The sequence below is a fragment of the Candidozyma duobushaemuli genome, assembly GCF_002926085.2.
Source record: "Candidozyma duobushaemuli strain B09383 chromosome Unknown B_B09383, whole genome shotgun sequence".
In the NCBI taxonomy this organism is placed as follows: Eukaryota; Fungi; Ascomycota; class Pichiomycetes; order Serinales; family Metschnikowiaceae; genus Candidozyma; species Candidozyma duobushaemuli.
In genome coordinates, this window is record NW_020289895.1 from 643,731 (window position 1) to 666,230 (window position 22,500).

General features: G+C 48.8%; 8 protein-coding genes across 8 annotated transcripts; 6 read left to right on the plus strand and 2 right to left on the minus strand. All coding sequences in view use genetic code 12, as the record gives it.

Annotated features, from left to right (window-relative positions):
* Positions 1–1,706: 1,706 nt before the first annotated feature.
* Positions 1,707–2,837, plus strand: CSP37 (Csp37p; the record flags this gene model as incomplete). The annotated part of the gene is made up of 1 exon (XM_025480293.1): positions 1,707–2,837. One exon carries the CDS (start codon positions 1,707–1,709, stop codon positions 2,835–2,837), a length of 1,131 nt encoding a protein of 376 aa, XP_025334593.1.
* Positions 2,838–3,159: 322 nt separating this feature from the next.
* On the plus strand, positions 3,160–4,635 carry PRS (putative proline--tRNA ligase; the record flags this gene model as incomplete). The annotated part of the gene is made up of 1 exon (XM_025480294.1): positions 3,160–4,635. One exon carries the CDS (start codon positions 3,160–3,162, stop codon positions 4,633–4,635), a length of 1,476 nt encoding a protein of 491 aa, XP_025334594.1.
* Positions 4,636–6,719: 2,084 nt separating this feature from the next.
* PIN4 (Pin4p) lies at positions 6,720–8,828 on the plus strand (the record flags this gene model as incomplete). The annotated part of the gene is made up of 1 exon (XM_025480295.1): positions 6,720–8,828. The coding sequence occupies one exon, from the start codon at positions 6,720–6,722 to the stop codon at positions 8,826–8,828; it is 2,109 nt and encodes a 702-aa protein (XP_025334595.1).
* A 544-nt stretch (positions 8,829–9,372) lies between these two features.
* Positions 9,373–10,860, plus strand: PTC2 (type 2C protein phosphatase; the record flags this gene model as incomplete). The annotated part of the gene is made up of 1 exon (XM_025480296.1): positions 9,373–10,860. One exon carries the CDS (start codon positions 9,373–9,375, stop codon positions 10,858–10,860), a length of 1,488 nt encoding a protein of 495 aa, XP_025334596.1.
* Positions 10,861–12,189: 1,329 nt separating this feature from the next.
* Positions 12,190–14,667, plus strand: SAS3 (Sas3p; the record flags this gene model as incomplete). Its single annotated transcript, XM_025480297.1, has 1 exon — positions 12,190–14,667. One exon carries the CDS (start codon positions 12,190–12,192, stop codon positions 14,665–14,667), a length of 2,478 nt encoding a protein of 825 aa, XP_025334597.1.
* A 28-nt stretch (positions 14,668–14,695) lies between these two features.
* On the minus strand, positions 14,696–15,841 carry CXQ87_001771 (3'-5'-exodeoxyribonuclease; the record flags this gene model as incomplete). Its single annotated transcript, XM_025480298.1, has 1 exon — positions 14,696–15,841. The coding sequence occupies one exon, from the start codon at positions 15,839–15,841 to the stop codon at positions 14,696–14,698; it is 1,146 nt and encodes a 381-aa protein (XP_025334598.1).
* Positions 15,842–15,878: 37 nt separating this feature from the next.
* On the plus strand, positions 15,879–16,487 carry CXQ87_001772 (uncharacterized protein; the record flags this gene model as incomplete). The annotated part of the gene is made up of 1 exon (XM_025480299.1): positions 15,879–16,487. The coding sequence occupies one exon, from the start codon at positions 15,879–15,881 to the stop codon at positions 16,485–16,487; it is 609 nt and encodes a 202-aa protein (XP_025334599.1).
* Positions 16,488–16,595: 108 nt separating this feature from the next.
* Positions 16,596–22,237, minus strand: CXQ87_001773 (ATP synthase subunit beta, mitochondrial; the record flags this gene model as incomplete). The annotated part of the gene is made up of 3 exons (XM_025480300.1): positions 16,596–17,991; positions 18,676–18,753; positions 19,755–22,237. The coding sequence occupies 3 exons, from the start codon at positions 22,235–22,237 to the stop codon at positions 16,596–16,598; spliced, it is 3,957 nt and encodes a 1,318-aa protein (XP_025334600.1).
* Between the last annotated feature and the right edge of the window lie 263 nt (positions 22,238–22,500).

The following is a 22,500-nucleotide window of genomic DNA, read 5'->3' on the forward strand; positions in this document are numbered from 1 at the left end:
ATGTTACGGGTGTTTTGGGCGGCGCACGACGGACCGGTTTTTAACGGTTTGAAGATTTTGGGAATTCGGTGATTTTACAAATTTGGCATTTTTAGACTTGCAGTGAAGAGAGGGATTTTTACGATGTGGCGGTCTGCGGCGTGGGCGGGTGGATCTGAAAAATTTCTCTAGCAATGCGATGGCCCAGTGAGCCCATCGGTCATGAAGAAGGCGATGCGCCGATGGCTTGTAGTGTTTTCACGTGATAACAGAAGATTTCTTGAAAAGAGGTGGTTTCTTGGTGTTTTTGGTTTGGAGGTTTTTGGAGAGGGTTTGGTTACGGGTGCCTTGCGAATGGTTGCAAATGTGTCAATGTGAGGGAGACATGGTCCAGTGGTGGCCCAACTTCGATCGCACGATATGTGTAAAATTTTCTCATTTATGAATCTCTTTCAAATCGCTTTGATCTCTGTATCCCTGCACCGGCTTTGCTTCGCTTTGTTCTGCTTGTCTAGATCTGTCTACTCTTCTTCCTCCTAATCTAATGCAACCGCTGAGGCTCAGGTTGCGAGTTTTGCACCCACGACACAGGGTCCTGCCAAGCGGATCAACCAATGAAACAAGCGAATTCTAATCAGTTTTCAACAATTGGCATCCTTTAGAGCCACTTCGACTTCAAAAACCCCAATTTCGTGGAAAAGTCTTAAACCTCCTTCTGCCCCTCTTTGTGTGACGATCGCTAAGCGAGAAAATCGAAGCTTTTAGGCGCCGGGACATGGATCCAGGCTTCGCACTTCGTGTTGCCATACTAATTCGAAGCATTTTTCAAAGTTCGATTCACGATTCTATAAGCTTCGTTCTCGGAAAGAACCGGAACGCAAATTGCAACAATAGCGATGGTGACAATGGGGACCACGGGACGAACGTTGGCGACTGCAAAGCGGAGAAGAAGCTAAAAACGCTGGTTATGAAAGTAGCATGATTCAGGTGGGACAGGTGTTTCACTTGCTAATCATCTGGTTATCATGTGCTGGGTTGGCTTAACGGGAAGAGTGTCACCGTTTGCTTCAATTGACAATTACGAGAACGATAGAGAAACAGTAGATTCATAAATTTCAAATCACTCACAAACCACCACAGATCTGCTTCTTTTTTCAGCACCTGTCCTTCTATTTCTCGTCACTGGCCTGCACCTTTAAATAGCTCCAGTGTGTGCCTGACCCTATGACCTCAGTCACAAGAACACGCTTGCTATCCCGGTCCACGAAAACATAAAAAGTAGGTAATTTTCGGGAATGATCCAAAAAGTAGACAATTCCCAAAATCCAGATTCTCGAGCCCAGCGTCCTCGACCTGCCTTTTCCGGAGTTACCCATGGCTGCAAACTAGCCACAACTGCGCCGCACATGCACCACCCGAAAGCAAGCAAACTCAATGGAACCAGCGATCTCCACAATGGCGGGAGCGTTTCGGCCCAAAATTGGCCAAATCACTCAATTGACTCAGTTTAACAAAACGGCGGATTTGCAGCCTTTTATATCCCAAGGTGGCGCCACAATTGGCAGTAGACACCCCCACCTTGCGGTGCGCAAGTCTACCTTAGCAACCATAGGGCCCCTCAGGCAAAAAAGCCGTGCCCTCCAGTGATTCTATGCCTGAGTATAAATAGGACCCGATTCCCGGACCGACCAGCCATCAGCTTTTTGCTAAACAACTTTCCGTAAAACATGTCCAAGAAATTGCTCGCAGGTTTGGTCGTCGTGGGCGGCGGCGTGTGGTACTACGACCAGAACATCCACCCCATCTTCTCCAATGACGAGAAGTTGAAGCACCAGGTCACTCAGGCCAAGAAGGATGCTACTCCAAACGAAGACACCAACAGGGAGCTCCGCAAGCTAGACAACAAGGCGCGTGACTTTGGTTCCCAATTGAAGCAGACCGCTTCCAAGTCCACTGAGGATGTCCGCCACAAGGCCGACTCCACCCTCGACTCGGTCAAGGACCTGGACTTGTACAAGAAGTGGTCCAAGAAGTTGGATCTGTACGGCGACGACGTGAAGCTTGCTTCCGAGGAGATTGAGAAGAAGCCTGTTGGTCACCGTGTAGCTGCCAAGTACATTGACTGGGTCAACTCGTTGGGCCAGACTGAGGACGAGAAGTTGAAGGAATTGGCCAGCTCCAACCCTCGCAGACAGCACGAGATTCGGGACGAATTGAACCGCTCCAACCAGACGTGGGGCGAGTGGTGGTCCGGCAAGAAGGACAAGCTCGACGACAAGGCTGAACAGGCCAAGAAGGACGCTGAGCAGAAGAAGGACCTGTGGTTCAACTGGGGCCAGGAGAAGAAGGACGAGGCCCGTGATAAGGCTGAGCAAGCTAAGAAAGATGCTGAAAACAAGAAGGACTCCTGGTTGAACTGGGGCCAGGACAAGACGGATGAGGCTCGCAACAAGGCCGAGCAGGCTAAGAAGGACGCCGAGAACAAGAAAGACTCTTGGTTGAACTGGGGTCTGGACAAGAAGGACGAGGTGGAGAAGGACGCTAAGGACGCCAAAAAGGACCTCAACCTGACCTGGGACAAGCAGAGCAAGGAGTGGTCTGAGAGCCTCGAAGCTGGAAAGCAGAGAGCCTTGGACGAGTACTACCGTGCTAAGAAGAACGTCGAAGACTTGACCAAGAAGGCCAGCGAGAAGACCTCCAGCGCCCTCGGTAACGACAACAAGAGCCCTGAGGTGAACCCTGACGACCGTTACTTGACCAAGGCCAAGGACGACCTCCAGAACGCTTTCAACAACTTGAGCAAGTACGGTGGTGACTTGGTCGACCAGGCCGACAAGGCCATCCGTGGCGGCAAATAAGCCCCCGGCTAGATGCCATAATTAGTAACAATGTTCATGTAAAGCGAGAGTGTAGATGTATTTGCTTCTATGTACGTGCTGATCATCGCGAATCGCAACTACTATGATTCCATCACTGTGTCTTCGACAGGTCTACAAAAGCGTACCTAGACTATATAATATACCCAATGAGTTGCTTAAAGCAGAATCGCTAGGTCTGGTTCCCACTCACGAGCTAGTTTCAAAGCTAGGTCTCGTTCAATACCCAAAAGCCGGTCTAGTACATTGGCTACCTTCTGGAAATGCCATCAGACAGAAACTTGAAGGGCTTATAAGGAATAAAATGAATGGCACAGGAGCAGAAGAAGTTTCTCTTTCTGCCATTTCCCATTCGGCTCTCTGGGAGCAAACAGGCCGTTGGGGAGGTCATGAACTCTTCAAGTTGAAGGACTCCACAGGTTCACACTACTGTTTAGTTCCGACTTGCGAGGAGGAAATCACCCATTTAGTGAAACAGGGACTTAAATCATACAAAGATTTGCCGGTGACGTACTACCAAATCAACACGAAGTTCAGGGATGAAAAGAGACCTCGTTCAGGGCTACTCAGAGGAAGGGAGTTTGTCATGAAGGACGCATACTCCTTCGACTTGACCGAGGAAGAGGCATTGGAGTCTTACAATAAAATGATTGAGGCGTATGCTTCTGTTTTCAAGAAACTCAGGGTGCCGTTTGTCAAGGCTGAGGCTGATTCTGGCGATATTGGTGGTTCGCTTTCTCACGAATGGCACTACGTTCATGCTTCTGGCGAGGATACACTCTTTACGTGCCTGGAATGTGGCAATGTGCTGAATGTCGAGAGGACATTGTCGTATCCTCATGAGGAGCAGCAACACGACGACGTCAGAGTTAAATACTTCACCACTGACGATGAAAAAACACTAGTGTGTGCTTACTACCCTGGCTCTAGGGAACTTCAACCGCTGTTTTTGACCGAAGAAATTCCTGACATTGACCTCAGTGGAAGGCTCAGTGAGGAAGAGGTGTTGGCGTTGTTCAAGGACGAAGATACCTTGATCAACAAGAAGATCGTGCGTATCATGGACCTGAGGCTCAACCTGCGCCTGAACTTCCCTGACTTCCCTATTAACTTCATCAACCGCTCTTTGATCACCACATTGGCGGACGTTCCTATTGTGGCTGCCGAAGAAGGCGAGTTGTGCCATAAATGCGAGGAAGGCTCATTGACCTCAAAAAGAGCCATAGAGGTCGGTCACACCTTCTACCTTGGCAACAAGTACTCCAAAGCATTAGAGTGCCAAGTGGAGGTACCAGTGGATGGGGCCATGAAGAAGCAGGATGTTCTCATGGGGTGCTACGGAATTGGCATCTCCCGAATCATTGCAGCCATTGCTGAAATCAACAGAGACAGCAAGGGTCTCCGCTGGCCTGCGGCAATTGCTCCATGGGAGCTCACCGTTATCAATTTAAAAGAAGACAGCAGCGATTTCCTTGCTGCGTCTTTTGAAGGCCTCGATTGGAAAGTCGACGCCAGACCCAAGATCGGCTTGGGCCGCAAGATCAAGGATTCACAGATGATGGGCATTCCGCTCGTGGCCGTCGTTGGCAAAAAATGGCCATTAATAGAGATTGAGGAGCGTGGCAAAAGAGTGGCTCTGGAAGCCACCAAGGCGCTCTACGATCAAAAGACGTTCGAATGGGAGCTCACGGGAGACCTCGATTCGGACACTACAGTCAAACATCTCGTGCACAGCGACCACGCTGGCGCCGTTGTGAGAGCTATTCTCACGGACATGTAAATACTAAGCATCAGATTGTTATACAGATTAGGAGAAGAACTTGCCGGAGATCTTGGCGAAAACGTGCAAGATGATGACGGAGAAGATGAAACCGACAGCCAAAAAGAGCACAACCAAAGGGTCGACTCTCAAGCCCTGGGCCTCGTCGGTGAAAAGCTTCAACATCGTGGCGGAGGAGCCTCCAGCACCAGCAGCTCTAGTGGACAAGGGCTGGTCCTTGGACTCCTTAGCCTTTTTGCTGGCGGCGTTCTTTCTCTTAGCGGCACTTCTCAAGCCACCGGGGCCACTGCAGAAGAAGAAGACTGTTGTTAGTTTTGGAAATTAATAGATGGTGGGGAGTTCACATACCATTTTGTAGTTAGTAGGTACGAGTAATTTTCGGTGTTGAGAGATCGTTGGCGTGTAGAGTATTGCATGCAGGACGTGAAGGTTCTCCAGTTCAGAAACCCAGAGAAATCGGTCAATGTAGGGGTGGTGATATTTTTAAAGATGATGATTCTTCAAATTGGGGGCTATTCTGTGCCGATATGACTTTTGTTTTGTAGGTGCTTTGAAGGCGGGGTAGAAACAGGAACTGTGACCTCACCAGTCGTCAGGTGGGAGGCAATAAAGTGAGGCGTATTAACAAATATGGCTTAGTTACGGAGGGGTGTTTAATTGGGAGGTAGTAAGAGCTTTGTGACTCTTCTCAAAACCATGAAGTTGAAAGTCACTGTCAGTCTTTGAAATATGGATCCTCACAATCATAAAAAGTCTAGACCGCTTCTCGTTGCCACAGTGGTCGGATGAGTAAGAGAAGTCAGGTAAACAAACATAAAGACACAATGGAAAAATCAAGAGGAGGACAATTAGACTTTTCAAAGGCTTTGTCGCATGGTCCATATTAGGTTACGAGGTTTGTGGTTGCGAAACCGAAGAATATGCATCAGAAGGGAGTACCAAAACGCCTCCTGCAAACTACCATTGAAAAACTCAAAATATCAAAAGCTCAACCAAGCCCAAAATCAAAATCTACACATTTGCTAAAACTCCCCTCAAACGGTGCACCAGAAACACGGTGCCCTGTTAGACGAGCCGCACTATGCACAGAACCTGTCTATGATAAGCGAGAGAGCGGTGTTTGACACGGACATTCTCGACGAAAAGGTCCTGTTTTTTGCCGAAAAAGTCCTGGTTGAAGGTACTGGAAGCAAAGCTTCCCGAATGTTGCAAATTCGGACGAATCACGGCGGATCCACGATTTTTCAAAAAAGCGGGCCTCTCCAATCCGTCGGCAGCAGCGACGTAGAAATCACAAATTTCTGCACCCTTCTTCCTAGCTCCAAATCTCAATCAATCATCCAAAAATCCCTCTCAAAATCGCCTTGGTGGACCACTTTTTCACCCCCGGTTGTGCCTGCAATGTGCTGTAGCCTGGCTGCGAAAGCTCCTCCAATCACCAGCAAGGTAACTAAGCAGCCTCACGACGGCCTGAAAAGATGAAAATTTTTATAAGATTTGTCCCGAAAACCAAATCCACCGTTTTGGCTGTTCCCCCTACGCTGTGATCCACCACATTCCGGTGCTCCCTTGTTTCTTCCAGTATACGCCTCTGCGTCTAGCTGAGAAGAGAATATCCCCCATCAGTTCCCCCACCTTTGCCCCCAAATCCCCCACGTCGAGACAAGACAAATAAAATGCTTTCACTTTTCCAAAAATCAAATCTCCCTTCAATTCGGAGAACATGGGCACCAGCCACGGCGTTGGTCTTGGGTGTCGTCACGTGCCGCGCCCTTCACTTCTGCATTTACTGCGTTTTGTCTGGCTGTCCGCCTGCCAACCTCATTAAATTTTCTCACCCAAATCACTACTTGGTCTTCTTATTTCCAGAACGCCATACCACTTTTCCCATAAATCTTCAGCACAGGCCGTCGCAAACAGCCTCCTGATCATCCCCCACGTTCCCCCACACACCCCACCTTCACTTCTTTCAGACACTTCGCCTGTCTGACTTGCTAGTTGATCTTTGACAGCTCCAAGCAGCACCAGCAAAGTACACGTTATCGTCACTGTCAGCTCTCCGATTCGCCACTAGCACGGGCCACATGGACTTGAGAAACCTCTCCTCCACGCCTAACCAGTTGGACTCGGTCATGCAACGCAGACCTTCGCTTTCGTCTTTATCCTCCGCATCAGGGTACGCCCTGCTGAGCTACGCCGGCGCTGCCGCTGGTACTGGCCAGACTGGCAACGTGCCTGGCGTGAATCATATGCCCCAGCCGCCCCTGGAGAACCACACCCCTCAGATGGCCCTGTTAAAGCTCAGCGGTGACCAGGGTACGAGAATGTACTCTGGCATCCTGAGCAACCTGCTGAGCACCAACTTGGCCTCTGGATCGGGCATTCCGCCAGCCTCGATGGTCAGTAATGTTGTTCCTTGGGTGGAGCAGCAGAAGCAGCAGCAGTCCTTGACGATGAACTTGGACAGCGGTAAGAAAAACAGAAAAGAGGAGCCCGACGCCTCTCCCAACATCGCCCCCATGACCACCACGTCCGCCAACGCCTCTACTATGGAGGATGATGACGACGAGTTGATCCCCACCGCCATCGTGATCAAGAACATTCCTTTTGCGATCAAGAAAGAGCAGTTGTTGGACGTGATGACCAAGCTTAACTTGCCCTTGCCTTACGCTTTCAACTACCACTTTGACAACGGCGTTTTCCGTGGTTTGGCGTTTGCCAACTTCACATCCACTGACGAGACGTCGATGGTGGTGAACCAGTTGAACGGCCGTGAGATCGGAGGAAGAAAGTTGAGAGTCGAATACAAAAAGATGTTGCCCGCTCAGGAGAGAGAAAGAATCGAGCGGGAAAAGAGAGAGAAACGCGGCCAGTTGGAGGAGCAGCATCGCTCCACATCCAACGCCTCTTTGGCCTCTCTCATCAGTGCTGCTTCTACTACTGCAGCCACCAAGAACCTCAGTGTGAACGGTGCCCAGTACAACTCTCAGACTGAGCGTTTGTTGATGCATTTCCCTCTGGGCAACACCAACATGCCCCCACCACCGGTGGAACTCAACTTCAACGACCCAGACGTGCTTGAGTTGTACTCCCAGTTGCTCACCTACAGAGACGACAACTCCAAGCTCATCTTCGAGTTGGCTTTCCCCGCTAATATCTCATTACAGCACCGCAAGGTGTTTTCCCTCTTGTGCTCCTACCTTAATTTGTTGGAGCTTTACGACAACGGCTTGATCATCATCCGCAGAAAGCCGGGCCAGCAGACTATTCAACAGCGCCAACAACAGAGCGCTACATTCAACCCTCATCTCCACCATCAACAGCAGGGTCAGGCACCAGCAGCCACCACCCCACAGCACGCACAACCCCAACTGCAACAGCAGCAGCCACAACAACAGCAGCAACAACAGCAATCCGGGCAGCAGGGCCAGACCAATGGTGCCGGCCACCCCCACTCCAACTCGATGATGAACATCAACCAGTTGCCTGCTTTGCTTAACGGGTACCCCAGCAACTTGCAAACCCCCAACCCACATGCACCCGAGTTGTTGAGGTCCCAATCCCAGCTGGCTTTGCCCTTGACTAGACTTAGACAACTGAGCTCCACTCCTGTTCAGCAGCAGTACTCTCAGTACCTGTCTGGAGGTATTCCTGGTCACAAGAATGCCGGTTCTTCGCAGGGCAATGCCAAATACCAGTCATTTGTGGGCTACGGCGGCGCTCCATCTGGAAACCAAAATCAGGTGTCGCAGCTCAGTACGCCCAACTCCAGCAGCGCCGCTGCGTTGTTGAGATCCTCCAACAACCGGTCTTTTGTCGATGTCAGAAGCACCCCTCCGCTTACTGGAGCCATGCCATCCCAGTCCGACTCGCCCACCCCGCAGCACCCTTCGACCCATGGTACTCATATTTACCAGGGTCAGCAGGGCCAGAACTTCTTTGGCCAAGGAGCCCAGATCAGTCAGCCAGGTACGCCATTGGGCAATGCTGATTTGAACAACCGCTTTGCTCCGTTTGGCCAGCATGCGCATCTCAACGGAAGCTTTAGCTCTTTGCAACCAACATCCGCCAACAGCGAGGAGTTTTCGCTTGGAGGTGATAACATGGCCTCGAAGTTGAACGGGTTGACATTGGGCAACGGCTACGAGCAGAGCAAAAGCAGCGGCAGCGGGATCTGGGGGCCCAAGAAGTAAAGTACTTCACGAAACTTATAGAACGCCATGAGACACAAACAAAAAGACGACATGACGAGGCGTGGGCCCACGCCGAAACGAGCGATGTTTTATGTTTAATGCACTTAATGAACCACAGGGCGGCTGTCCCCAGACAGCTGTTCTATTTATTGACAAGAGGTGTAGCACCCGTACTTACTCTTCATATATACTTTTAATGACGTATTTTACACATTTTTATGTATGGTCCACTGCTAATATTAAACAAGCGGGGCTAGAAGGGTGGCTGCAAACCAGACACCGGGGTGGTCCCGAGTCACGTGATAAGACGACGTTCCGGAGCCCTACTTAGCCTTATCATGAAATTATACCAAAAAAACCAATTCCAAATTGCCCTCCGTCTTTTTTCATCTGATAATGGAACTTTTTGTATGGCAGCCGGGGGCTCGGTGTGTAGTGCGAGAAAAGTGAGAAAAAAAAGAAAAGCAAAAGCATCGATTGTGAGGCACCTCGAAAAGATAAAAATCCACCGTCCACCCCCCACCACCACCAACACCTCCACACCATGGGCCAGATACTTTCCCAGCCAGAAACAGAGAAACACTCCGAGAAAGACAGCGACAAGTACGTGGCTTACGGCTTGAGCTGCATGCAAGGATGGAGAATCAACATGGAAGACGCCCATGCCACGATTATGAATTTGAAGCGTCAAGAAGGGGACAGCGGCGATGAACACGCAGCTTTTTTCGGTGTTTACGATGGACACGGAGGAGAAAAAGCCGCCATTTTCACGGGTCTCCGTTTGCACGAGTTGGTGGTACTGACCGACGCCTTCAAGGAGAAGGACTACGTGAACGCCTTGAAAGACGGCTTTTTGCTGTGTGACCAGGCCATCTTGCAAGATTACGAAACACGCAACGACGAGTCCGGCTGTGCCGCTACTTCCGCCATCGTCACCCCTCGCCATATCTACTGTGCCAACGCCGGTGACTCCAGAACCGTCATGTCGCTGAACGGATACGCCAAGGCGCTCAGTTACGACCACAAGCCTTTCAACGAGGGCGAGAAGGCGCGTATTTGCGCTGCTGGTGGCTTCGTTGACGTCGGCCGTGTCAACGGTAACTTGGCTTTGTCCAGGGGCATTGGTGACTTTATGTTCAAGAAGAACGACGAGTTGCCTGCCGAGGAGCAGATCGTCACCTGCTACCCCGATGTTATTCACCACGAGATTGACCACGCCAAGGACGAGTTTGTCATTTTGGCCTGCGACGGTATCTGGGACTGCCTAAGCTCTCAGAACTGTGTCGAGTGTGTCAGAAGAGGTTTGTACGAGAGAAAGCCACTCACGCAAATTTGTGAGGAGATCATGGAGCTCTGTTGTGCCCCAACCTCTGACGGCCTGGGCATCGGCTGTGACAACATGTCCATTCTCATTGTCGCCCTCTTGGACCACACCAACAACGAGAGCTTGGACCAGTGGTACGACCGTGTTATCGCCAAGATCGAGAAGCAGCAGGAGACTGTCAAGGCCAACCCTGACTCTGCCGAGGCCGCCAACTACGAGTACGGCCCAATTTCCCCACCTTACAACGACTTGTACAAGGAGATCTTTGGTGAGTTCTACGAGATTGGCCAGCAGGCCAACAACGACACACGCGGTGGCGCCGGCCGTGACTCCATGTTCGGCCAATCCATGTTCGGGAACATGGGTATGCGCAACGGTAAATCTGCTGACGATGATGACCTTGACAGCAACGACGACGAAGAGAATGCCAACTCGGGCCCTGCGGGTCCTGCCACTTCCGCCAGCGACGGCCTCAACAACGGTGCTATTTCCTTGCAGAAGTTGTTGTCCAGCAACGTGATCACCAACGAGAACGGTGTGATCTACTTGGACACCTCCTCCGCACAGTCCTTGTTGGCCTCGTTCGGTATGCCCACCGGCGAGCAACTGGATGAAAACGGATCTGATGAGGACGACAACGTGCACGAAAAGCATATTGAGGAGGTCGACGAGAGCGAGTCCGAGACCCTGAGCAAGACCAACGAGTAGATGAGACGACAAGTCGCTACACGATGACATGACACGACCAGTTATTTTTCCCCTTGGTGCCAGCTTCATAATCGTTTTATTTTCTGTACCCGGTACGTCCATGTATCACTACGTCGCCGAAATTGCAAGGCCACTTTTCTTCCATTCTATTTCTCAAATACTGGTGGCCCATGATTACTAGAACCTGTCAAATAGGGTGATTGCTTTGTATATTTAATGATAACGTCTAATTATATTGAGTAGGCGATAAAAGATCGTCAGTGTAATGAGCGTGTGATAACGATTCAATGGCTGTATCCGAGTAGCTCATTGAAGTGCTATAGAGATTCCAAGACTTTCGGAAATTCGAAAACGGAAAGAAGAATCACAAGCCGTGGAGTAACAGCGCAATGCACTATCTCGCTTACGCATATCGCAGGCCCTTGCATGGTCAATACTTGTGAATTAGCCGAAGAGATAAAGTTGTCAAAAATCTATTCAGTGTATAATAGCGGTCTTATTTGAATCAGTTGGATCTTCAGGTGTATCATACCTCTTCTGGCATTATTATAATCATTCAATAACGAAGACCATCACTTCAAAAGCAACAGAAAGAATGAAGCTTCAAGAACTTTTGAAAATATTTCACATAGTAGAGAAAGATCGTTTTAGTGAGACCAATTGAACTGTCTGCAAAGTAAGGTACCTCAGTGGAAGGCTTCCCTGCAGTGAACCACGAACGCTATGCATAAGAGGGACTCTAAACATACACTGAAAAAGACCATAAAACGCATACTTCCCAAAAGGATTGTCAAATAGACTTTCCGTAGACATTCCCCATATGGATGGTTTCCGTAAAGCCAAACTAGAAAACTCTTCCTTAAGTTCAAATTTCCAACAAACACGAAAATAACCAAAGTGCACTCGAGCTTCCTGCAAGACCACCTTCATCTTTCCAACGGTCTACCATGTATGTTTTCGCAGCCAGATCAATACGCAGCCATATCAATTCTGCAACAGCACCACCAAAACATCAACAGAACCAGCAAACTAAAAAAAAAAAACTAGCTAGTCCAAACAAAATGGAAAAGGTACCTTTTCAATAAACGAGAATATTTTTCCACTTTCAAGAAAGCCAAACCCTATTTTTCTGTTGACTCTCCTCCACCAGTGCCTCACTAAACGCGTAGAAACCACTGGGGGATTTTCTGCAGTACACAGCGCTAGACAAGATCTCACGAGCCATCTCTGAATAACACTCCCACGACAACCCATCCACCCTTATTTTTCAAATCCACCTTTTACTAGATCTTCTGGGCTCTCACATCTTTATGGCCGCCGCCCGTCCCGATGTCCTCGCACCAGCAGAAATTGCTTGATCAGCTCAAGATCACAAACAACAAGATCTATGAGCATTTACCGACGGAGAGACGACGTCCTTCTCTGAGACCGCTACCGAGAAGACGAGAACAGAGGGTTTTGCCGCTGCTACGACAAGAGTCCTTTTTCAGTGGTCTCGAATTCCCCAAACCGAGAAAACAAGGCCGCCCTAGGTTGTACCTGGCCACGGTGATTGAGCTGACAGAATCCTCGTTTGTTGTCAAAATCAAATACAATGTGCGTAATCGCAAGGCGCAGAAGCTTCTTGGGGCTGGCTCCAGGACGCCTGTGGTGGAGGAATTGTCTGCATCGAGAACAACTCGCTCGTTGAATCAGAAGAACCGTCAGGTCAATGGGTCCAGCCTAAAACCGGCGAGAGTCGTGGAGAAACGACTGAGAACACCGAAAATCAGCGTTACACCTGAAATTCCAGAACTTGACGAAACCGAAATCAAAATACGCAAGAAAGTTGCTTCTCCAGTGCCTCGGACCCAGGAGTTGCCCTATAAGGGTGTTCTCCCGTTTCCCGATTGTACTATCAATGAAACTGACCCCACTGCGGAAGATCGAACCTTGTTTGATCGATTTTTGGCTGAAGGTAATCAGCGCAGAAAACAGGCCGAAGCAGAGATCTTCCAGGACTCTGCTACTGAGGACCGCAGCGTGGGGCTCCTCAAGTCTCAGATACAGAAGATCCAGTTCCGTGATTATGTTATCGATACCTGGTACTCGTCGCCGTACCCTGAAGAGTACTCTCGTCTGAAAATCCTATACATCTGTGAGCATTGTCTCAAGTATATGAGATCTCCTGTCTCATTCGAGAGACACCAGCTCAAGAACTGTAACCTGTCCAACTCGCATCCACCTGGTGTGGAAATTTACAGAGATACAGAGAGCAGAGTGGCTGTATGGGAGGTTGACGGAAGAAAAAATATCGAGTACTGCCAGAACTTGTGTCTCCTCGCTAAATTGTTCCTCAACTCAAAAACATTGTACTATGATGTCGAGCCGTTCACCTTCTACGTGTTGACCGAGCTTGACGAAAAAGATCCATCCATGTACCATTTCGTGGGGTACTTTTCCAAAGAGAAGCTTAATAACTCAGACTACAATGTCAGCTGTATTCTCACCTTACCCATCTACCAGAGAAAAGGATATGGAAACTTCCTCATAGACTTCAGTTACCTCTTGTCCAGAAACGAATTCAAATTTGGCACCCCTGAAAAGCCCCTTAGTGACCTTGGTCTTCTCAGTTACCGCAACTATTGGAAGATCACTGTGGCCCACACCCTCAAGCTGATATATGACGAGTATTTGAAGGAGGGTAGAAAGATTGTGCTTTCACTTGAAATTTTGTCAAAGCTCACAGGAATGATTCCGTCTGACGTGGTTGTGGGTCTCGAACAACTTGAGGGCCTCATCAAGAATCCCTGCACTGGAGAGTACGCTATAGCCCTTAACTTGCCAAAGATAGAGGAAGTGGTGAACAAGTTTGCACTGAAGAATTACGTCACATTAAAGCCAGAGTTGATCTTATGGAAGCCAATGATCTTTGGACCCTCAGGAGGTATCAACTCTGCTCCGGCTACTTTAGCACAAGCACCTCCAATTGAACAACTGCTCAGTACCACAGGACAGCCCATTGTGCCACTCAATAACAGTATTTCCATGATATCAGACTTCATGAAAGATGACATCAATAATCCTTTCTCGTACGAAGAGGAAGCTCAAAGAGAAATCGAGCATTACTCCAAGGAGCTCCCAGAGGAAGAACCCTCAAAATTCAATATTAATGTGGACGAGTTTGTGGTGTGTCATCCAGAGTTCGAGAACGGAATTCCCATCAGGCAAGCAAACGCTGGTAATGAGAAGGCCGTCAAGGAAGCAGTCGAGGAGCTTGACATATCGGATGAGGAAGAGCTGAGTGGGGAAGAAAGCGCAAAAGATCCTGGGTTTGACACCGCTTCTGAGGCAGCCTTGGAGGATGAGGATATGGATGAAGAACCTGTTAATGACGATGGCTTTGAGGAGGAGGAAGAGGCTGACGAAGCGGCAGAGGATGATAGTGAAGTTGAAGAGGAGGAAGAGGAGGAAGAGGAGGAAGAAGTGATCAGGCCCAGGTCCAACGGAAGGGTGCTGCGTTCGTTGCGTGGCCAGCTGAATGGCGATGTCTATGATGACCCTTCAGACATTGAAATCCTCAGTGATCCGGAAGACTACCAAGCAACTCCCGAATCTTCGCCAATCAAACCGAAATTACGCCCCACGTCACAGAGAGAACCAGCCACTCCACGCAGAACATCTGCCCGTTTTGCACGCACCGGCACCAAAATCCCAATCACACCTGATCAAACACGCCGGCTTAGGCTGGCAATACAGAATAGCATCAGCAAAATTGCATCGGCCGACACCGTCGGCACACTACGTCGTTCTTCACGCAGAAGATGATGTGTATAATAGTGTCTAATAAAATGTATTATAGGTTGAAAAGAGTGCATGAGTTTTCGTAGACAGTGTCAATGAAGCCCATGATCTCCTCGTCCGTTTTTAGTTCGTAGAGAGAGGCCATAATGCAAGCGACGTGGCCCACAAAGACTGGTTCATTTCTGGATTTCATTAATGGGTAAGCGAATTCGCCAACTTTGGTAGATGGAGCCTCACCTAGATTTTCGAGTCTCTTTTGCGTGGCCTCGGTATGTTTGTAGTAGTTTTCTTTCTTGATCGAAGGATAAGGCAAGAAATCATCAAGCTTTGGCTGTTGCTGTTTTTTGCCTGGTGGCGGCGTCGAAACGTCTGGGACTGGAATCTCAGGGTAGAATAAATTAGGGTAAGGTTTCAAGAACTTGTGAGACGCATGGCTCTTTCTGATTTCGCACCACGGAGCGTCCGTTTCTATAAGAAGACGGTCCATTGGGATCTCTTTGGCGACCGCCAAGTTCTCCTCTGTTTTCAAGGAACATCCGTTGATGCCAATGAAAAAGCCTAGGTTGAGAAGGTTCTGGAGCTCGTCAGTAGATCCAGTGAAAGAGTGGACCACTCCAGTAACGCCGTTTTTCTCGACAAACGGGCGAATAATATCCACAAAATCGTCACAGGCCGCCCGCATATGGAGAAATAATGGGAGCTTTTGCTTCAAAGATACAGCGACCTCCAACTGTCTTTTGAACATTGATTTCTGCTGCTCCACAGTCGAATAATGAAGACGGTCGTAGTCCAAGCCAATTTCACCAAACGCCTTAATGAGACCTCTAGCATGACCGTCCTCAGCGATCTTCTTCAACTCTTCCATCTTGCTCTCTGTAGACTCCAAAGGATCAGCATTTTCCAATGATCCGTAGAACTCCTGAGCAACCGTACAAGGGTGAACACCCACAGTCAGGCCAAAACTTCCCTTGTGCTTTTCCACCAAATCCAAGTGCTCTGTGCTTTCAGCTACCGAGGAAGCAGTGATGAGCATCTTCCTCACATTGAAATCGAAGGCTCTCTCGATAACCTGCTCCACGTCGGCCGGGTGCTTTGGATTGGTGGATCCGTTGTAGCACCCCTGGAACATGGCATCGGAAAAGTTCACGCCAATGTCGAAATACCGTGGTTTCCAGTGCACCATACTTAGTCTTCTCATAAGTAGTAGCTTTTCGCACCCACGATTATCAACAACCATGAGTCTTGAAGATGTGCTCAAAGCGCAGGAGCTGGACTTGGCAAGAGAAGCCGAGGTGGTCAGGGTGCTCAATTGTGCTGAAGGAGACTACTTTGCCGTTTTGCAAATCAACCCGTTGCATGAGCCCAGCAGCATAGATACCAGGGTGAAGAAAGCATTCAGAAGGAAGTCATTGTTGATTCACCCAGACAAGGTGAAACATCCAGAGGCTTCCAAGGCTTTTGATTTGTTAAAAAAGGCAGAGTCGGTATTGAACGATCAGGAGAGCAAAGAAAGGGAGGGTTTGGTTGGAGTATATGAGACCATAGCCAACAGTCTAGATATAGACGTCATTGAAGACTTTGACAGTAAGGAGAATGGCCTAATACGGGAGAAGGTGGCTCAGACTCTAGAGCATCAAAAGAAGGACAGAGAGGTGGAGCGATTGTACCAACAAAGAGAAGAAGCTCAGAAGAACGAAGAAGTCAAGAATGCTGCCAATGATCGAGAACTACGAAAGAAATGGGAAAACCGCTGGGAGAACGACAGAGACACCAGGGTGGAACTGTGGAGAAAGTACAAGGTGGAAAAGAAGAAAAAGAAGAAGCCCAAGAAGGTGCTTGTCTAACGGCTACAAGGTAGATAGTGCTAATGAATATCTTTTGCGAACATCTAGTGAACGTTAAGTTATTTTCGTTTATGGTACGTGGCGTCATACTTAATGCAATCGCAACGCTTATTTGGACTCGGCAGCCAACTTCTCGGCCTTGGCAACAGCGTCCTCGATGCCACCAACCATGTAGAAAGCGTTCTCGGGCAAGTGGTCGTACTTACCGTCCAAGACCTCCTTGAAGGATCTGACGGTCTCCTCCAATCTCACCAACTTACCGGAGATACCAGTGAAAACCTCGGCGACAGCGAATGGCTGGGACAAGAATCTCTGGATCTTTCTGGCTCTCTCGACGGTCAACTTGTCGGACTCGGACAACTCATCCATACCCAAAATGGCAATGATATCCTGCAAGGACTTGTAGGCCTGCAAGGTCTGCTGGACACCGGTAGCAACATCGTAGTGCTCCTTACCGACAACAGAGGCATCCAACAATCTAGACTTGGAGTCCAATGGGTCGACAGCAGGGTAGATACCCAACTCGGAAATACCTCTAGACAACACAGTGGTGGCATCCAAGTGAGCGAAAGTGGTAGCTGGGGCAGGGTCAGTCAAGTCATCGGCTGGGACGTAGACAGCCTGGACAGAGGTGACGGAACCCTTCTTGGTGGTGGTAATTCTCTCTTGCAAAGTACCCATATCGGTGGCCAAGGTTGGCTGGTAACCGACAGCAGATGGAATACGACCCAACAAGGCGGACACCTCGGAACCAGCCTGAGTGAATCTGAAAATGTTGTCAACGAACAACAACACATCCTGACCTTCTTCGTCTCTGAAGTATTCAGCAATGGTCAAACCGGTCAAAGCAACTCTAGCTCTGGCTCCTGGTGGCTCGTTCATCTGACCGAAAACCAAGGCGACCTTGGAGTCACCCTCGAAGTTGATGACACCGGTCTCCTGCATTTCACGGTACAAATCGTTACCCTCTCTGGTTCTCTCACCGACACCGGTGAAAACGGAGAAACCACCGTGGGCCTTGGCAATGTTGTTAATCAACTCCTGGATAAACACGGTCTTACCGACACCGGCACCACCGAACAAACCAATCTTACCACCTCTGGCGTAAGGGGCCAACAAGTCGACAACCTTAATACCAGTCTCCAAAACCTCAGCAGAAGTAGACTGCTCAACAAAGGATGGTGGGTCAGTGTGGATAGGGTTTCTCTTCTTGGACTTGATTGGTCCTCTCTCGTCAATTGGCTCACCAATAACGTTGATGATACGGCCCAAGGTCTCACGGCCAACAGGCACGGAGATAGGAGCACCAGTGTCGGTGACAGATTCGCCTCTGACCAAACCGTCAGTACCGTCCATAGCAATGGTTCTGACGGTGTTCTCACCCAAATGCTGGGCAACCTCCAAGACCAAGTCCTGGTCGCCGTTCTTCAACTTCAAAGCGTTGAAAATGGCTGGCAAGTTACCATCATCGAAGTGGACGTCAACGACGGCACCAATGACGGCTCTGTGTTGTTAGTAATTGAAATGCTACTTGTTGGCGGGAGTGCCGAGACTGGTGAAAAAAGCGCGAAGCTCGCACCTGATTGGTCGGTGACCACGACAACTAGTGGACCGAGCTCTGGAGAAGCTTGGGCAGCTCAGGGGAATGCATTGGGAGTATTGGCGGTGATTTTGGCGCTGAGGATTGATGTTCCCGGCATGATCGGGAAAAGCCGGGTCTAGCGGACGCTTTGAAAAAATCGGATACCGGTCGACGAAGTCGACGAGCCGACAATGAAAATGCCTCCGATTGCATCAATTGGCCTCAGTGGACCCTTAGAATAGGCCTTGTGGCGCTTTGAAGCTGTTCCAGACGAGCTAACAATCATTTTCAGTGGGAAGTTGTTGATGGTCGATCTGGACAGAAGCCGACGAAGAATCGGGCAATCGCTGCCAAACCAGCATTGGCTGGAGCCCAGTTCATGTGGTGATCAATGGGAAAGCTCTCCCGCTCTTTGGAGCTCGTCTGCGTCCATTGAGCTTGACTTTCCATGATCCCACGCCATCAAAGAAAACCGCTCCACAAACCGCCAATCTTCAAACCACAAACACACACGCCACCCCCTGTCGTGTCAATTCACCCCGTCTCTCTTCACTGTGTCTTCTCCACACTCCTCTACCGATCCACTGGATCGTCCATTATACATACCTAACCTTACCACTGCCAGCGGCAGCGGTGGCCAAGGACCGGTTGAACATGAAGTTTCTCTTAGCAGCGGTGAAAGCGCTGCGCGACGCGGTGGAGAACATTCTTGGAAGAACCATCGTAGATTGTTGAACCTGTTTGATGTTTCACGCTAAAGAAAAGAGAAGGAAAAAGAGCGTCCACGGTGGAGTTATATGGTTTTTTCGCACTGTCGCACACCACAGGTGCTCCATACCGGTCGGCGGACATGGGTGCGGTAGGCCTGACCAATGAGAGGAGGTTCTGGCTTTCCGGCCGCGAAGCTGTTTTTCATTGGGCGGGTGCGGGTTACCCGGACGGCTGGTGGAGGTGATACTTTGGAGGTGGAGGCTTGGGCGTGGGCAATTGAGGTCTGGGAGAGGGATATTTGTGAATTTCGGGTGAAATTGAGGGGGCCCCTTTTTTTCTGGTTCAAGGGGCCATGTAGCGCCGGATTGGTGGACCCGAGTTGGACCGAGAGGGACCTACAAGGTGGTGGTGAAAAAGTGGATTTACAGTGGGGAGGGAAGTTTGTAGAATTTGAGCTACCTCTTATGAATTCATGAAAAATTAATTTTCCTTTCCGCTGCCTTGTGACTTGGCTGTGTGGCTTCCGTGGAATGGCTTTCCAGTTTGGCTGCGAAAAACGAGATCGGAACAGCTGCATGAGGCCTCCCGGGTGTTCAGTTATTGGGGTGACGACATTGAAATTTTTTGCAAATTGAGGAGTTTTCTTCTGCTGGGCCTTTTAGTCGTCTGATTGACTCTTTTTTCTTCTTTAGCTAATGAGTTGACTGGATGATGCTTGGCTTCCTCGGTTCAATCATAACAGTACTAGATCATATGTATGCGGATTCATGTCTCAAGGAACATGATACAAAATGGGCATTGATACAGAATATTGAATTACGACGCTAGAATGATCAATTTCATTGGAAGGTACAGAGATGTAAAGTTATTCACTGACTTTTTAATCTCAATAGCTCCCATGATCTGGCTTCCCAATACGCAACTACACTTTGACCAATATCGTATACTTCATTCCTTCATTCCAAATTGAATACTATACCACCTCCGTCTTCACTGTCGTATCAGCTGGCACAGCTACATCTCGAGCCTTCACACCTCCCATCTTCACTTCGTAATATCTTTGCTTGGCAGCAGTCAAGATCTGATCCATTTCTTCAAAAGACTTTTCAAACACCACGAGAGATCCCCGGGGTGCTTTCTTTCCACGCTCTCCGCAAACCAGAACGCAGCATTCGAGACACAACTTGACATTGTCCAAGCGATTGAGCTGCTTGAATAAACTGTTGTATTGAACTTTCTTCATCTGGCTCATGTCTTTGTGCTCAACCACCTCGGTTTCCTCCTTGACTGTCTCAGGCAGCTGACTCTTTTGCAGGATTCTTGAGGAATGCCTTCTTCTTTTGACTCCGGATGCCTCTTCTTCGTCGGCCTTTCTCTTTGCCTGCTTTATGAGTTTGTCGAATTCTTCATTGTATGGCACCTTTTCTTGAAGCTCCCCTAGCTTGCCTGCGGAAATCGTAGACGCAACGAAATTAGCCTTCTCGTCATCGTTAAGCTCCTGGAGTTTATTAGGCGAAGCTTCTCGCGTAAGGAGATCTTTCACCTCTAGCGTGTGAGCCTCCTTCTTCTTTCTGCCTCCATACCATTTACCAAAACGGTGTGCCTGGTTATTTATGTTGCAGTATTGGTACGAAGCGTATGTCCGGCAAACATCACATAATACATCGTCTTCTTCGTCAAGATCAGCGACCCTTCTAGTGCTGACTTCTGGACCTGGGGTGAGTGGGGTGGAGTTGAGGTTCTTCTTTCCTTTCTTCTTGGCCTTGGCTGCCAGGAATCTCTCCTTATCTAGATCGCTCACCAAGCTCATATTTCTTCCCATGATTCTTTCGTAACATCTAATGGACTGCTCCACAAGCTTCATGCGGTCCATCGTGATATCCTTATCTCCTCGGATAAACTTGCTCAAGATATTTTCCACCAATTGACAATGGTCAAAAACATTCTCCTTCTTGATTGATCTGTAATCTTGAATAGACTTCTCCCCTAGCTCTAGCCATGAATCCATGGTAAAGTTGACTGCCTCGTTGAAGTTAAAGCCGCTGTTAAATCCAGCATGGTAAACTCTGGGGAATGTCACCACAAACTCATTGGGTCCTTGGTCAGCATAAACGCAAGGAATGCCCTTTTCAGCAAGCTCACTTGGGGATATCAAAGTGACAAGCTGATGTAGCAAGTCAGGCTGCCTCTGGAAAAGATCTGGTGCAGATTTCTTCATGATCAGCTCGAAAGCGTCAGCATGGCTGCTAGGAAATCCATACCATTTCTTCACATTACCGAAATGGCAGTAGTTGGCGGACAAGGTATAATGGTCCTCCACGTGCCAGCAGAATGTAGAAAGGAGCGAACCAACATAGATCCATGGAACGGTCATTCCAGAGATACTGCTGTTGATATAGTTGAGCAAGGACCCTTCAGCAAATGGAAGCTTGGTCAAATTCCAAGGATCATTGATATAGCGAGAGGAGTCGGCATTTGGGTCGTATGGTGATTGTGGTACCTCAGGGGTGGGGAAACCACTGATTTCTCCAGGTTTGAGATTGTGGATGTCGGCGCCATACTTGACTTTGATGTCGGAGTTTTCCGCCTCCACCAAACTCCAAAAAATTCGTTCAATGTCGTCCAACAGAAGAGGTTTTCCCTCGGTTTGATACTGTGAAAGGAACTTGTCCTCGAATTGTTTGCACTGTCCCACAAAATCCCAAATGCTGTACTTGATTTCGGGTCTTTCCTCAAAACCATAGGCTCCGTTACCCACTAAGCATCTATCGCAGTACCACGATCCCAGCGGAATCTCCTCAAGTGGCGGCTGAAGACACTTCATGTGATAAGGGTTGTTGCAGTGATCACATAATAAGGTCAGAGTCGGAGAATGGTTCTTGCGGCAAACGAGACAAGCACCTTCATCCTCTGGGTCACTTTCTGGAAAGTCAAAGTTCCCCTTGTTGGTAGAGAGGTACTCGGCGTACTGCTTGACATTGTACTGCCACTGATCCACCAAGATTCGGGATTCGGCGTTAAGCCCGAACAAGAGGTTCAACTTTGCCAAATCATCTTTCGAAATATTGTCAAAATCCGGGGATTCCCCATGTTTATTGAGCACGGCCAAGTACAAGTCGTAGAAGTAGAGCTTCTTCTCTCCTGCCCTGAACCACTGCTTCAACTCGCTGCGGCGCATCATTCTGTAGAATCTATTCATATTATCGGTGAAGAATTTTCTGCTTCTTGTCGTTATTCCCAAATCACTGAGCTTTTGAATTCTCGTGTGGAATGTGAAGTTTGGCGATAAGGAGAACGGCGGTCTCCAACCAGAGGGAGGCACGATTTTCAACAAGCCATATTTTTCACCCAAGGCCCGCACGTCAGGGCTAGATAAGTACTGAATAGGACTTTTGAATTCAGCATCGTTGGGTCTGAGAACAGGACAAGGCTGGAGAAGGGACTTGTTGAAGGTCATCCTGGTGGCTGCAAAGGGCCTGTGGCGGTATATAAAATTCGGTAAAAAGTGGCTGGTTATAAAAGTATAGCCCTAAATTGTATTTTCAGATAGTTTTCGGTGTTCAGAACAGCGTGGTTGTGTGGTTTGCCCAAGCGATCTGAAAAGCTTCGTTGAGAACACTCTTGCCTTTTTCAGAAGGCAGATTACTTTTTTGCGTCACCTTGCAGGAGATCTCAATATATGAGACACTCTTTTTTAAATTTTTTGATGAGCTGTTTGAA